The sequence below is a fragment of the Colletotrichum jinshuiense genome, chromosome 9, assembly GCF_051148585.1.
Source record: "Colletotrichum jinshuiense chromosome 9, complete sequence".
Classification (NCBI taxonomy): domain Eukaryota; kingdom Fungi; phylum Ascomycota; class Sordariomycetes; order Glomerellales; family Glomerellaceae; genus Colletotrichum; species Colletotrichum jinshuiense.
Window position 1 is genome coordinate 407,884 of NC_139316.1, and position 14,738 is coordinate 422,621.

The following is a 14,738-nucleotide window of genomic DNA, read 5'->3' on the forward strand; positions in this document are numbered from 1 at the left end:
GGCTGGCCCGAATCCCGATTTTTTTCTTTAATCATTGCCCCGGCTCCCCTCTCTCTGTGTTTCTTTCTATCTCTCTCTCATTCTCTCTGCCTCTCCTCCCGAAATCATCCACCCCCGACTCATCTTTACCAAGTTCCAGTGCCGTACGACGGAAGCGCAGCCAAAATGGGCAAGCCAATTGTTCTCCAGCTCGGCGACGACATCAAGTGGAACCATGACCTTTACAAGGACTTCACCTCCAAGTTCGAGATCCGCCGCTCCTACAGCATGCCGCGCGCCGAGTTCATCCAGGCGCTGAAGGACAAGAAGTTTGGCGACTTCTTCGCCATCTACCGCCCGTTCTGGAACACGGGAGGCGAGATGGGCAACTGGGACAAGGAGCTGATCTCGCTGCTCCCCGCGTCGTGCAAGGTCTACGCCAGCGCCGGAGCCGGTTTCGACTGGGTTGACACGGAGACTCTCGCAAGCCGAGGTACGTTTTTGTCTTTTACATTGTGCGCCAGGAGCCAGAAGAGGGGTGCCGAGGAAGCTGGCGAAGAATACGAATTGAATTATCTCTGAGACTGAACAAACATTGATTGAACACGCGCGCTGACTTGTTCGTCTAGGCATCGTCTACTGCAACGCTGCCGCAGCATGCACGGAATCCGTCGCCGACGGCGCGATTTGGCTTATCCTCTCCACCTTCCGCCTCTTCTCGTGGTCCGCCTCCGCCGCCCGCTCGGGCGACCCCGACCAGTTCGTCGACGCCAACAAGAACCTCGGCGCCGTCTCGCGGAACCCCAACGGCTTCAGCCTGGGCATCATCGGCTTCGGCAAGATCGGCCGCCGCATCGCCGAGAAGGCGCACAAGTCCTTCGACATGAAGGTCCTCTACAACGACGTCGTCCGCATGCCCGCCGAGCTCGAGAAGCCCTCCGCCGCGACCTTCTACAAGGACCTCGACGCCCTCCTGGCCACGGCCGACTGCGTGCTGGTGGCCACGCCGTTCGCCGGCAAGACGCTGCTGGGCGCCACGGGCATCGCCAAGATGAAGAGGGGCGCCAAGCTCATCAACATTGCGCGCGGGAAGCTGATCGAGGAGGCCCCGCTCGTCGAGGCGCTGAAGAGCGGCCATCTCTCGGCCGTCGGCCTCGACGTCCACTACAACGAGCCCCACGTGAACAAGGAGCTCATCAAGATGAAGAACGTCGAGGTTCTGTCGCACAACGCAGGTGCCTCGCTGGATGCGCACATGGGCTTCGAGAGGCTGGGGATGGAGAACATCGTCTCGTTCGCCAGCACCGGCAAGGCCGTCACCCCCGTCAACGCGCACCTGATCAAGCAGAGCCGCCTGTAATGAGCACCGGAAACCGGCCCACGAGTTATGTGTGTATTTATAGCGAAGGAAAATCACGGAGTTTAGTGTTTTATAATCTTGGACAAATGCATGTCTTATTTAAAGACACTTTTATGCTTAAAAACATGTCTCTGGCCACAGCTGAATTAAGTTCACAGCTAACGCACTCAAAGTCAAAGGGCTAGATGCGAATTATGATGCCAAGTAAACAAGGTCGCAATGTCCTATAGGCCCACCTTAAAACACTTTTCAAAGCCCTTCCTTCCAACGCCCGGTGCGTTGGAAAGCTAGTTCGGCCTCCCTGGCCAATAATCCTTGAAGCAAAGGTCCTCGCACCTCGTCCCGTCCTCCGAAACGATACAGTCCCAGAGCGTGTACTTGCACCTCCCGTTGTCCGCGCAGGCCACGCCGCCGCCGCACCGAGGCGCATCGCGGCCGACGCACACGCCGTAGTCGTCGCAGCTCTGCCCGCAGGACCAAGGGTCGGGGTTATCGATGCAGACGTCGCCGGCGGGGCAAAGCATCCTGCCCGCGCGGGTGATGCCGCACAGCTGGTAAACGTCGCCGTCGCCCAGCGTGATGTAATGGGGCTCCACGGTTGGGGACGGGGGGTCGTTTTCGGCTTGGCGGATGTAGACCCCCGAGGGCGGCTGCGACGTTGCCGTGGGGCCTGCAAGGGCCAGGTTGGCGATGCCCGCGAGAAGCAAAGGGTTTCTCATACTTGTTGAACTATCATGGATACAAAAGAGAGTCAAGGGTGGTTTGTCTCACGATAAAGAAGAGCCATTGGTGCCGTGTGATCCGTAGCTGTGTGTGGATTGGGATTGCTGCATTTTATAGCCATGTTGCTTATGATGCCGACCGAGAGATTTAAATCATTAAACTAAGTTATCCCATCGACTTGATGACACTCAAGACGTATGGCCATCTGTTCTTTTAATTTGCTTCATCTTTGGGTGGCCAATCTGCGATGATCAGCATGTTGCGAAGCGTGCGAGCATAGTACATGTGTCTTGGCTGGCAAGACAAAAGACCCGTTTCGCTGCCCTCGCACACTTTTCGTGTGCGTCCCATGGCGTGAGAAAGTACACATACTGGGAATCCTACCAGCATAGCCCCCGCGATTGGCTTAAAGTGGCCTCGGAGCAAGGCTCCGCAGCCACAAATAGCGACCAAGCAATTCGGCGTCACATTCACCCATGGCTCAAAGGGGGTAGGTTAGATGGTGCATAATATTCGCGACTAGGTCGTGCCAGAATGGCACCCTTAAGTCGCACATTCTTTCATCCACCAGGAGTAATTCCGTAGTCAGAAGCCATAAAGAGATGGTTTGATCACTACTTTTCTTTGTATACAGGATCTCAACTGTAACAATAGGATGGATGAGACGGGATTGGCATTGCCAACCAAGGGCCCAAGATCGGTGCATATGTAGCACAAAGTAGGTGCCCCTGAGTTCACCGGGGCAGGATAGACATTAAAAAGACAGAGGGACATTTTCACAAGCTTGCAGCGCAAGCGTTGCCAAAGAGCAAAAGCCGACCAATGTTGAGAACTGCATCAATTGTGTTCTGTGTGTGTGATCCGAATCTGTCTAGCTAGCTACCATGTTGCCAGAGCCATCGGAAAAGCAAAAGTATCATCATCCCTCCATCTTCACCAAATACCAAGACCATGTCAGGGGTTTATTTTTCGAACTTGTCTCCGAAGCACTGGTCCTGTGTGACACCACCGACTTCCATGACAGCCTCGCCGACGCAGCCAGGTCTGATGGTATCGGGGACATCACCCTCGAACAGCCACGTAGCACCCCGCACCTTGGCTGAGTCCTCAGGCTTTCCGTTGTCGTACCAGGTGAACTTATGGTTCTTGAGGTTGCCACCGGCGCAGGCCTTGACCTTCTCCAGAAGCAGCTCTCCGTTAGAGCCAATCTTGTCGTCTCGGAAGCCCGAGCCGCGAATGTAGAGGGCTCGCTCGCCTGCCACATTCATGTCCCAGAAATAGCAGGTGTCCCAGACCCAACTCTCCTGCATGGCCGAGATGGTATCGTGGTCGAGGGCGACACCGGGAGAGCGGTATACGGGGTCTTGAAGTTCCATGGGCAGGGGCCTACGTGTGGCGCAATCGGTGTAGACAAAGAGGAGTGTGCCGTCGGGGATCATTTCGTCAGGGTTTCTGGCATTGCCAGTGTTCTTGATCAGCCAAAGCTGGGACGAACAATGGTTTCCAAAGTTCCTGGGACCCTTCTTCCTGTTGCAGGTGTAGGTCACCACGACGCGCTCCGCATCGCTCTCAGACCAGGTACCGCTGTGATAGAGACATGTCAGTCACGTTCATTCCCATTACCATGGGGTACGACGGATCACTTACCAGACCACCTTTTTGACTGGAACAAAGGTGAAGTAGCCGCACTGGCCCTTCTCCAAGGTGACACTCCAAGTGCGGCCAGTCGATGTACCCCAGGTCGAGCTCCAACCTCCAGAAATGCCCATCTTCATCATCTTGCCATACTTGGCAGTGCCACCAATGGACCAACCGCATGAACTCGAGTCAGTCTCGGAAAGGGTGCACTTGATGGGATGGTGACACTCGGAATGAGGGTAGGGTCTCTCCTGGGCCCATTCAAAGTAGGTTCCTGTGGTGCAAGTCGTTTGTTAGTTGTGGTGTTTGCCATGATGAAATTCGAAGCATCAAATGCTGGCATGAAGTCAAACTTACGAACTTGACAGAAAGAGTTGCAAGCGTCCTCCCAATTGCCGCCTCTGCTCCAACCCTGGCAGGTTCCATCAATGCCGAAGCCATCGGGGACGAACTTGTTGGGGGCCGGGCAGTCCTTCTCCCAGTACTGAGTGTACAGGGCAGCGGGATCGTCATGGTTCTCGCATTTATTGAGGTCGGAGTTGCGGTTCTTGATTCTGGTGACATTACCGGTGGCGAGGAACTCTTCACGATCCTCGGGACGAATGGTCCAGAGGGGAGGGTTGTTAGGGTCCCAGTCAAAGTCGACCGAGGTGGCCGGCTCAGTGAAGTTCACCTCGGCGCCAATAACACCAAGGACAAAGCCAGTGATAAGCAAGAAGATGCTCATCATGGCTCCCTTTCCCTTGGACGAGGCGGTGGTGAGACCGACAGCAACCATGTTTGCCAATAGACAAGGATGGAAGAGTGGGTGAAAGCGGCTGCGAGACGCACAGTGGTGGGGTATTTGTGAGAAGAGATAGATGTGCGAGGCAAGGGGTTTGAATTTGTTGTTGATTGAAGGGATTCCTGAATGGAAAAGTGAGAAGAGTTCAGGTTGAAGAGCCTGAAGGTGGAAAGTGACGGTGAAGAGGATGAAGAGGTTTGTGTTCAAAGAGAAGGGTTTGTGGGAGGGAGCAAAAATAATAAAGGAAGCGAGGCGGTCAGTAGAATTCAGACAAGAGTTAAAGGGGAAGGAACGACGGCGAGGAAGGAGCAATATCACAATACACAGCCGCTCCTTCCTCAGAAGTTGATGAAGAGTCTGTTTCCTCTGGTGAATGTGAGGTGGGCGGTGTAAGCTGAAGATTAGCGAGAGCTTGTTGGCTCGCAACTCCCAGATGACCTAGTTCACTTGGATTAATAGAACTTCAAGGAGAGTGACGATTATTATCTCGAATGAAGATGGCAGTATTCCGTCTAGCCTTTATCTGCAATTCACCCCAACACCAAGTTGACGGAAAGACACGGAGGTGGGAACAAGCTTGTGTTTCCATCAACTACCAAAAGAATCGAAAGACCGTCACCATTAGTTTGACATCAAAGAGACGCGCGACTTCCTCGCCGTTTGTTTCATCTTGTTATCACAAGATTTGGGGCTGGCGTCAAGTGATCATTAATCGTGCAACAAACTTCTGTCATAAGCGCTTCTACTCTTCTAAGCCGACTGTCATGTCCTCTATCTTTGCTTGTGGATTTCAGGAGCAACTCCCTGGATGACCATCTTCAGACCTTGATACCAAACCGTTTAGGTTTGTCCTACCCCAGATTCTAAAGTCCCAAATGCATGGGGCCTGGCTTATGAGTGGCACCCCTATTCATGCAGAGATTGCTACACAAAGCATATATCAACAGCAGGCCAGACTGGTGCAGCTGGCCCCGGCCCCGTCAGTTAAACTTCCCTCTTTCCTTCTTATCTGGCTCCAGAGCTGGCAGGTAAATTTCTTCATCAGGGCGCTTCTGGCAAATAAAAGTCGAGTTACATATTGGCAACCCCTTCTTACTAGCACTCTACTCGCCATCCTGTGCGTTGTTTGAAGACATGATTGTTTGACCCCATCCGCACACCTGACACAGCTGGGCGTGACTCTTCATGACCTTGGCTTTCATAATAGCACCGAGCGGTTGTGGATGGACTGCCACACAAAATCAGATATCAAAGAGGTTAGGGTAGTTTGCTAAACAAAAAAAAACAAAAAATTCAAATTCGGTGTTGCTCTATGTTTCACCAAGCACATAGTGGGTGGGTGCACTGGGCCCTCATGCATGAGTCTAGGCCCTGGTAAGAGGCTGCTGCCACTTGGATTTTCCTGCCTCGTTCTCACGGTATGCTTCATCTCCTGGCCAAAATAATAGCTCCAGCTTGGCTGCCATCACCAGGGACCGGGTTTTAAGATATTGATACCGAGACCATTGCGACTCTGTTATTTATCTCGGCTTTCGAGGTTGCACAAGTGATTGAATACCAGCGCATGTGCTTTTTTCTCTCACTCGGGGGTATGCAAGGCATGATCTTACATCAGAGCAAAGAACAGCAGCTTCCCCGCAAATGTATTTGAAAAGTTTCAGGAAAACCCGCTCACATCAATCAAAAGCGAATCTACATCATGGATACTTGTGTGACACGTACTTGTATTCGTATTGTATATAAGTGTAGGTACCCAACAAAGGCCCCAATGTCGCAGGCGTATGTATGGCATGTCCTCCGCTCCATCTAATATACACCTGCAACGCTCCATCCAGTTGATGAGGCCATAGCCCCTCATGATACTGCTATGTACCTGCTCGTCCATTATTTTTTACAGTCGTGAAGAACACCAGAGCAAGCACCTAAAAGCCTGCTCCGCCGTGTCGTAATCGGCGTCGAATCGATCCAAAATCATGCTCATCATATGTTTATAGGAATGCTCCCGGGCGACCACCGCCAGGCTGCGGCCTTCCGTGTGGAGGTGGCGTGGGTGCCTCAGACTCGAAGTCCGTATCACGGCCACCACTTCCTCTTCTGGGTGGAGTTGTGATGCCTCGCCCATATCTCGAAGCTGGTGGCGGGCTCGGGCTCGAGCTCGAATCCACCGGCACCATTTTATCGTCAATGTATGAGTCCTCATCCTCGTCGTCATATCGCTGCAAAGCAGGCATCGAGTGAGAATCTCCTTTCACTAGGCCAAGCCGCTCCTCTTCGGTAGCGTTCTTAACCTGTGGGCTGGAGTAACCTCGTGACCCAAGACCATACCGGCTGGTCGGTCTGAGGTTGTGATGATGGTCTTCCTCCTGTGGTACAGCATCGGCTTGGTGCCTCTTGAACATGTTCGAGAAGGAAAATTGTCTCTTTGCCGAGTGTGGCGGCGGAGTAGGTCCCAGGTGCGAGCTGGTGCCGCTGAAGCCGCTGCCCTGCGACACCGCTCGTTGATCGTAGATACCGGCGGCGCCGGCGTATTCCATGTTGCCATCGTGCGCGCCAACAGGGAGGCCATACACGTGTTCCCTGCTCTTTCCATAGTACGGGGATTGGTCATCGTCCGGCTTGAGCGTAGGCACGGCGATCTCTGTCAAAGGAACCGGATGCATGGGGCTTTGCACCTTGGGATCCTGGAACTGAGGATGGTTTGGTGACAATACGCTCCTTGCTCGCTCCCGAATTGTGCCAGCAATGCTCGAGAGCATGCCTGGGGACGTAGGGCGGTCATGTTCCGCCATCTCTTCCTCGGTCGGGAAATGAGACATACCCAGGGGTGGGTGAGCCTGGGGAGTACTCGGGGGGACAACTGTGGGTGTGCGAGGAACACCGGATTGAGATGCAGGGTAAGGTGAGATGATCGTTCCTCGGGTGCTTCGGCTGCCCACAGTCATGGTCCTTCGCCTCCTCAATCCGTCCCATTCGTACACCGGCTGGCCATCCTCACTGACAGGCTCCAAAGACTCTCGCAACTTCTCCTCGTGCAGCCGCCTGAATTCTTCCTCTTCCATCTTCTGTCTGGCCGAGGACAAGCGGCGCACGATTGCGGCGGCTCCGCGGATGGCGTCAGCTTTGGGCTCGGTTTCGGGCTGCTCTTGTTCTGCAATTGTTTGGATCTGGTTAAGATCGCCAGCGAACACGGCCGTGTCTGGCACATCCTTGGCGGATTTGGAAAGCTGAAGGAGTACGACGCCGGAGCAAATGGTCAAGAAGCCATTGACCACGGTGACGATAGCAGTGGGTGTACCCTTGAAACCTCTAAAGAGGACAGCCGAGGTAAGGATGGTGGTACTGGTGAAGTAAACGTAGTATGTGGGCGTGACCAGGGCGGCATTGAAAAGATTAAGCGCTTTCTGTGTCCACTGTCAGTATTACGAGTCCACGGGAAAACCGGAGTTGGTGTCCTCACATTCAGGAAGATGATCTCCGTGAGCAGAGTCGCAATGACGAAAACGAGCAGGACGTAGAGGAACCACTGGTTGAACTGAGGGGTTCCTCCAGCCTGGGCCACGATGGCAGCTCCAAGACCCTGGGTCGCCACTACGCTCAAGCCTCCGACCCAACTGCAGATGGAGATGTAGACCAACATGTTCTTCTTACCCCACCTCGGGCCAGCATACCAAGCAGTGATGGCGGAGCCAATGATGATGACACCGGCGTAAGAAAGGAAAGCTGGGTGGATGACATAGCTCTGCATTTGTTGAATATTGGCGACGGCCGAGTTTTCGGGCGCATTCATGACAATGACAATAGATCCGACAATACAGAGGAAGCAAGCCACTTTTCCAACCATGCTTAAGCGTTCCTTGAGGAAGATGGCGGAGAGGATAGCAGTCAGGACAACGGACAGAGCACCCAATGGAGTGACGAGGATGGCATCGGTGAAGGCGTAGGCGACGAAGTTGCAGATTTCTCCCACAATCATCAGGATCATGCCGGTCCACCACCAGGCGTTCTTGAGGTAGCCATAGCCCTCGCCAGGAGCTTCGTTGTATTTTTCATTGGCTTTTAACAGGCCGACCTTCTTGATGACGAAGGAACATCCGATGAATGCGCCAGAGGCGACAGCTAGAGAAATACCAATAGCCTTGTATGCGGGAGGTCGCGTGGCCGTACTGTCGCTAGAGCCTCCCATTCGTGCGTATATTTCGTGGGCTGCCATGAGCAGCTCTGCGGACTCGTCCATTGCGGCGGCGGTGGGAGCGCCGGCGACTCGGTCGCCGGGGTGATGTATTGCGAGGGGTTGTCGTTAGTTGAAACTCGAAATCATTCGCTTAATCCGATTGCGACGGGCGAAATTCGGGACGGATTCCTTGGTAAGAATTGCAAGGTCGTTCGGCATAGAAATTTGCAGTCGGGAGAGAGAAATTGAGCTTGTGTGGATTGGTGATGTTGCGGGCAGTTGTCGGTAGAATGCAAATGTCAACAATCTTGGCAAAGCTTGGGCTGGACAGGTCGGGCGGCGGTCGCGGGGAAGATTGGGGCAGACGACGCAGGCGAGAAGACCAAAATGCGCAGGGGGGTGGGGGTTCGAATAAGAGCCGAAATGTCCCAGGCTGTGTGACCGGAGAGTAGGGGATTGAAGGCGATGCCGACGGCGGCGTTGGGACGGGATTTCTGAGCGCTTTGCGCCAACAGGTGCTTGGGAGGAGGAGAAGGAGGCTGTGTCGGTATCGGTCAAAGTAGGTATCCCGTATGGTCGGCCGTGGTTGCTGCGGGAGCTCGTCTTCGCCACAATAGCGTGCGTCAGCGCACTTGCATGGAGAGCTGAAAGTATAGACAAAAACTGGATGGCGGGCTCGTAAAGGTCGTGAGGTCGTCAACGGTAGGTAAGAAACAGGACGTTGTAGGACATGCGCAGGAAAGGAACGCTATGTGCGGTACGCGGACGGAGAGTTGGACGGTCCCGTCAGTCGTCGTTCATGTATGGAAGCAAAAAAAGGGGACCAGAAGCTCGTGTTCGCAGCTGGCGGATGGCGGGAGCTGGACTGATAAGAGAGAAAAAGGTGACTGAGCTGACCTGGCCAAGACGAGACACGAAATGATCCGCAGCAGCAGCGGCAACAGCCATCTATCTAGTATATGGGAGAAACAGAACCGAAAACAGGCCGCAGGCTGGGGAGTGGGATCGGGGGAGGCTACTTTCGAATGGGAAAGCGCAGAACGAGTCGCCAGGCTGTGCGGACTGACTGGCACTGGATGGATGGTGTACGGAGGATGGGCTGGGATTTGGTGGGAAGGAACACGACGGACCAGGAGCTGTAGGTCTAGAATCCCGGGGTTTTAGGGCGTACGATTGGACGAAGACGCTCGTGTGGGTGGGGTATAGTGGGGGCGGGTGTGCTTAGCGCCTTCCCGCTACGCGGGACGCACCCTGTTCTTGGAAAGAGATGCAGTGGGGCCCAGGGGCTTTGCCTGCCTTCACCTTTTTTATTTTTTTATTTTTTTAGTGAGAGTGTGAGAGTAGCAGTGGTGTAGAGTCGAAGCGAATGAATGAGTGAGTGAGTGTCCACCACTGTCTCGTCCCTTCACCTCGCCAGTTCCAATCAATGTTTGAAGGGCCACTTTAATTTTTCTCATGTTTCGCCTGGTTATTTTGCATCTGTGAGGGTAATGTTGCAGAGACGGAGAAAGGCGAAAAGAAAGGGGCGTAAAAACGAAGACAGGAGCAAATGTGCTCTGCAGGCTGAGGGGGCGACGAGGCGAGGTTGTATTCGCAAATAGCCTCCACCGTCAGCAGGACCCTTGGAGGTCGGATTCGGGCTTCGCCCGTTGGCCGGTTATCTTCATCTCATATTCATATTCATATTCATCACGCTCCCCAGAGCAGTGCAAGCAATGCCCCGTCCTGCAGCTCCTTGATTGAGTGGCATAATACCTAATTACCATGTACGGATAGGGCCCATCGTATATCTGTGCATCCTGTTGCAGATTGTGGCATGCTACATCCTCAAGTCAGTGAGTGCATAGACGTAATGGGCGCACGTTGACGACACCCACCACGCGCATGAGGGAACGACATGCACACCATCCATCCACCCATCTTCGGGCCATCCCACCAGTTTCGCTTCACTCCACGCTATGCGAACACGCACGCCGCGCCGCACCAAGCACCAAGCTTCATCCTGGCTGCACCCGAACATTTGAAGCTGGGAAAGAAATGGAGAATGCTGCCGGGGGTGAGCGAGCGGGAAGACCCAACAGACCCAACCAAAGGTGCGCAGTGCTGGAATTACCTTCGGTCTGCCCTTCTTGTCTGGAGGGTGCTTGCTTGCTTGCTTGCGGAACTGCACCGCTACAAGCTTTTCCGGCAATCGTACTCGTGCTCGAATTGAACGTGTTCGCAGTCCATCACGTCTTATTGTTTTTTTAATTAAATGTTTCGCAATTTTCTCGAAAACCATCGGACGAGAGCACCAACAGAAATCCCTCGACCAACTTACCCCGTCTCTCCTTGCGACACATGTTTTGCGGAAGCCACGCTGACCTGCCATCTCTTTGGCTCCGTCTGGGCCAACGTCTGACATGATGCGACACATGTCAATCAACAGCCATCGTCCGCACCCGCGCTTCTGAGCTCCTTGCCTCAACGTCTGTGTGCTGCTAGATGCTGCACATGCCCTTGCTGCTGCGAATGCTGTTGTACGTTCGCTGTTGGCCGGATTGCCCCCATGAAATTCTAAACCATGACCGCCTGTGATCGTCGACGACAAGCAACAGCCAAGGTTGCATCAAGCATCCCGGCCGGTGATGTCAAGACCAGGAATGTGGCTCTCTGCAGCGGCCTGATAGGTCCGTGTCATTCCAACGTGCGACAACCACCGCCAATTTAGATCCTTGTTCTGCCTCTCACTCTCCGTGGCAACGCAATCAAGGTCTGGGTCAGTCAACAATTCCAGCAACACGCGACTCGACAGGGCCATGCCACCAGACGTCACCTGCTCTGTTGCTGTCCCCGGCGGTGATGAGGGCACATCGCAACGGGGTTGGCGATACTCTTCGGGGTAGTCGACCGGCTGTCTAGACTAGCAGAGGGAATGGAGCACATCGTGTACACAAGCTGAGCTGGTCCTGGAGAGCAGCCCACTCGCGCCTGTTGAACTATTGCGGCGTCGCTGGGATGATGCACCTTCTGGCTGAATTCCTTCAGCTGCCCAATCGACCCCACCGACGAGCCCGGCCGCATTCAAATCTATAGTGCACATAGTATTATAGTACGGATGAGGTACGTACCTGACTCGCTCAACGCCTCTTCCACCTGGCGATGCAAGCTGACATCCCATGCCAGCTGCCGGTTGATTGGCCAGTGATTGAGCCCCTCCTTCCATCTGGGTAAAGTGCGGGACTTGTCTTTTCTCGACTTGGGAATTCGTACCGCGAGTCACCTCTCCAGCCGCACGCGCCATACGTTGGCCACGGCCGGCTCAAGGGACCCTTTCACCTGCGCTCAATGTATCACAATTCCGCGACCTGCATCTGCCAACCATGCCTGCCAGACGGATCTGTTACCGGCCTGTCTCCATTCTTTCCGATCGCCAGGATCCGATGACAAACAACTAATAGAGCGCATTCACCTGCCGCCATTGTCCTTGGCCAGAGCTGTTTCATTCAGCGCCTGCGACCATCTGCCGGTTGCCAAGAAGCACCGCGATGAGGACACCGGATACCGCCAGCCATCTTTGGTTTGTAGGGGTTAGTCTGCTCCGGTTAGACTGAAATAGCAGCCAGACGGGCTCTCGCGCGGCAGCGTCATTATAGCGCTGGCTCAAACGTCCACTTTGTGAAGCTTATTTTGGTGCAACCACCGTCCCCAGCCCCGCGATGCTGCAGACGCCTATCCATACATAGTTAAACCTACCAGCGCATGGCTCAGGGCCGAGGTCAGCATTGAGGTGGGGTTGCATCCCATCCCAACCTGAAAGGAATGCGGGTTCGTTGCATTCCTCCCCGCGCCCCTAGGCGCACACACACACATGCTTGGCTTCTTGTCAATGGTACCCTTGTTGAGCCGCATCAGCGTGCTCGGCCAAGACACTCAGTATGCTTTACGCAGAGGAAGGAGCATCAAATCGGTGCGCACCATGCCGGAAAATCTCAGCCATGCAGCATGCATGCTATTGTGGCAGTTGAGACTCGACGGCTTAGGTCTCGTCAGTAACCCGGGCCCGGTTGTGAACTTCTTCCGTCCGGACGCCTTCAGTCTGGAATGGTTTGATGATCAACCGATCTCGTTTCGCGCACGGGACTGGATCTGCGGGAAACGACGCAACGTCCCCGATGAAGGCTCGTGCAGGGCCGGCGATCGGCTCCATGGGCTTTTTGCCCGCCCCGGGGGCGTTGTCCTCCGCCTCCGGTTTTTCACTCGGCGTTTCGCCCGACCTCAGCAGTTGCTAGGGACTTTCGTCGCTTAACACCAGTGTATGCGTTTCAAACATGCAAAGTAATTTCCTCGGTTATCGTTAAACGGGTATGGCAATGTAGTTATATTTCTATCCAACAAGTGGACGTCTGTGCATCTATACAGCCGAACATCATGCACCTACCTGTATGCTTCTCTCGAGGTTAGCTGGCCTTTTGAGAGGCGGTCAAGCCACGACTGACTTCAAAGGATTTGATTACACTGAAAATACCGGACTCGTTGATAGCAAACAATGTTCGGTAGCCGGCTATCGCAAGACCAGTGTTACTTGCACGTTGCCACTGACCTGGGTCTCAAGTGAGCACCGTCTCTGGTCGGTGCTGACAGCGTGGGCCAAGGTGCATATTCAAATCACGGCAAAAGCTTCGATGTCCTTCAATGGCAATTGTGAAGCTGCCACTAGGTTTGCAGCTTGAGACCGAGAATTGGGGATGGAGAGGTGTTTGACAAATGTTCGTCCATTCAAGGAAGACACACTCCATTAAGCAGGCTTTGCAAACTTTGGCCCGGGGTTTCAATCTGGCAATGAATCTCTCAAGCTTTCGAAGAGGCAAGGATGCGAGGAAAACTGACCGTCAAAGTGGTTGGTGATTCATCCGTTGCAAGGACCGCTGGCGTCGGGGAAAGGAACTATACGACGGCTCTGGCCGCCAGTGATGCAGGTTCCGTCATCGGGGTGAATAACTCTGTTGGTGAAGCCAAGGTTGCATCCTTCCTTGCCAAGCTTCTCAACTCTGACGGCAGTGCCAGACTCACCAAAGGGAGAGGTTGTTGATGTCTGTTAAAGTGACGCCGCTCAGGGCAAGAATCTCCCGGACAACATCTTTGCGACATGCAACGGCGGTAGCAACACCCGGCCCTTCCGCATAAATGATACCGACACCACCTTCTCCTACATGACGTTGATGTCGCTCATGCAGTTGTTATGATTTCCACGCTTGCTGACGTCCTTGATGCCACCAGAGTCCCTCGGCAGCGTACTAGTTCATCGCTGTTGCTAGGCGCGGCCTTGAACACCTCCCCGTCTTTCCACGCCTATAGACAAGCGTGGCTGTGGATGCGAAACGGATGCTTGTTTTCCTGCGTCAGCATCGGCGTCCATGGAGTTTCCCGGGCCGAAGGTGTCGCCCTGGGTCCGATGCACCAACGCCTCGCAGGCTTCCTTGTTAGACGGGTCGTATACTGACGTGTACGCCTTACCGTTGCTGGGGAAGGTCCAGAGGTTCTTGTGTTTTCCCGCCGAGTGTCGATCCATGTTGATCGACAAAACAAAACGAAAAAGTAAACTTTCGGGAAGCTCGGGAAAGGCGGGGAGAGAGGGATGTTGATTTGCATCCAGCCGGATGACCACGGAAGCGGATCCCCAGTCTTGGGGAGCGGTGGCACGGCGACCGGGACGACCGGGAACTCAACAAGTGCGGTGCGCTCTAAACCACAATGTTCTTGGCCTGAGGAAAGTCGAGCTGGTATATGTCTTGATACCCGACGGCACCCGTGCCGCCCCGCTCCCGGCGTCATGGTAGAATCTTCCGCCGCTATTGCCCCGGTTGCTTGGTGCGTCGCCGCAGAAGCGGTCCCGCCCTCCGTGGCCAACGATAGAGCTTACTTTAGGACAATTCACAGTGGTCCTGGCATGCCTGTACCGTCATCATTGCTCCCGGGCCGTAGATACTGACCGATCTGTGCCGCCGCGTCAGGGGTAATACACTGGCTCCGCTGCGCGATGTGGGCATTTGAGCAGAGAGAGTTGCCGTTGGCATGGGCGATCTCGCATCTCAGGCCGTACA

The 14,738-nt window shown here is 54.3% G+C and overlaps 4 protein-coding genes across 4 annotated transcripts; 1 reads left to right on the plus strand and 3 right to left on the minus strand.

Moving 5' to 3' along the window:
* Positions 1 to 165: 165 nt before the first annotated feature.
* EsH8_IX_000113 (D-isomer specific 2-hydroxyacid dehydrogenase) lies at positions 166 to 1,339 on the plus strand (the record flags this gene model as incomplete). The annotated part of the gene is made up of 2 exons (XM_083266449.1): positions 166 to 472; positions 609 to 1,339. 2 exons carry the CDS (start codon positions 166 to 168, stop codon positions 1,337 to 1,339), a joined length of 1,038 nt encoding a protein of 345 aa, XP_083130014.1.
* Positions 1,340 to 1,626: 287 nt separating this feature from the next.
* Positions 1,627 to 2,058, minus strand: EsH8_IX_000114 (uncharacterized protein; the record flags this gene model as incomplete). Its single annotated transcript, XM_083266450.1, has 1 exon — positions 1,627 to 2,058. One exon carries the CDS (start codon positions 2,056 to 2,058, stop codon positions 1,627 to 1,629), a length of 432 nt encoding a protein of 143 aa, XP_083130015.1.
* Positions 2,059 to 3,024: 966 nt separating this feature from the next.
* On the minus strand, positions 3,025 to 4,478 carry EsH8_IX_000115 (uncharacterized protein; the record flags this gene model as incomplete). Its single annotated transcript, XM_083266451.1, has 3 exons — positions 3,025 to 3,646; positions 3,710 to 3,974; positions 4,058 to 4,478. The coding sequence occupies 3 exons, from the start codon at positions 4,476 to 4,478 to the stop codon at positions 3,025 to 3,027; spliced, it is 1,308 nt and encodes a 435-aa protein (XP_083130016.1).
* Positions 4,479 to 6,472: 1,994 nt separating this feature from the next.
* EsH8_IX_000116 (magnesium transporter NIPA-domain-containing protein) lies at positions 6,473 to 8,718 on the minus strand (the record flags this gene model as incomplete). The annotated part of the gene is made up of 2 exons (XM_083266452.1): positions 6,473 to 7,885; positions 7,942 to 8,718. 2 exons carry the CDS (start codon positions 8,716 to 8,718, stop codon positions 6,473 to 6,475), a joined length of 2,190 nt encoding a protein of 729 aa, XP_083130017.1.
* Positions 8,719 to 14,738: the final 6,020 nt, after the last annotated feature.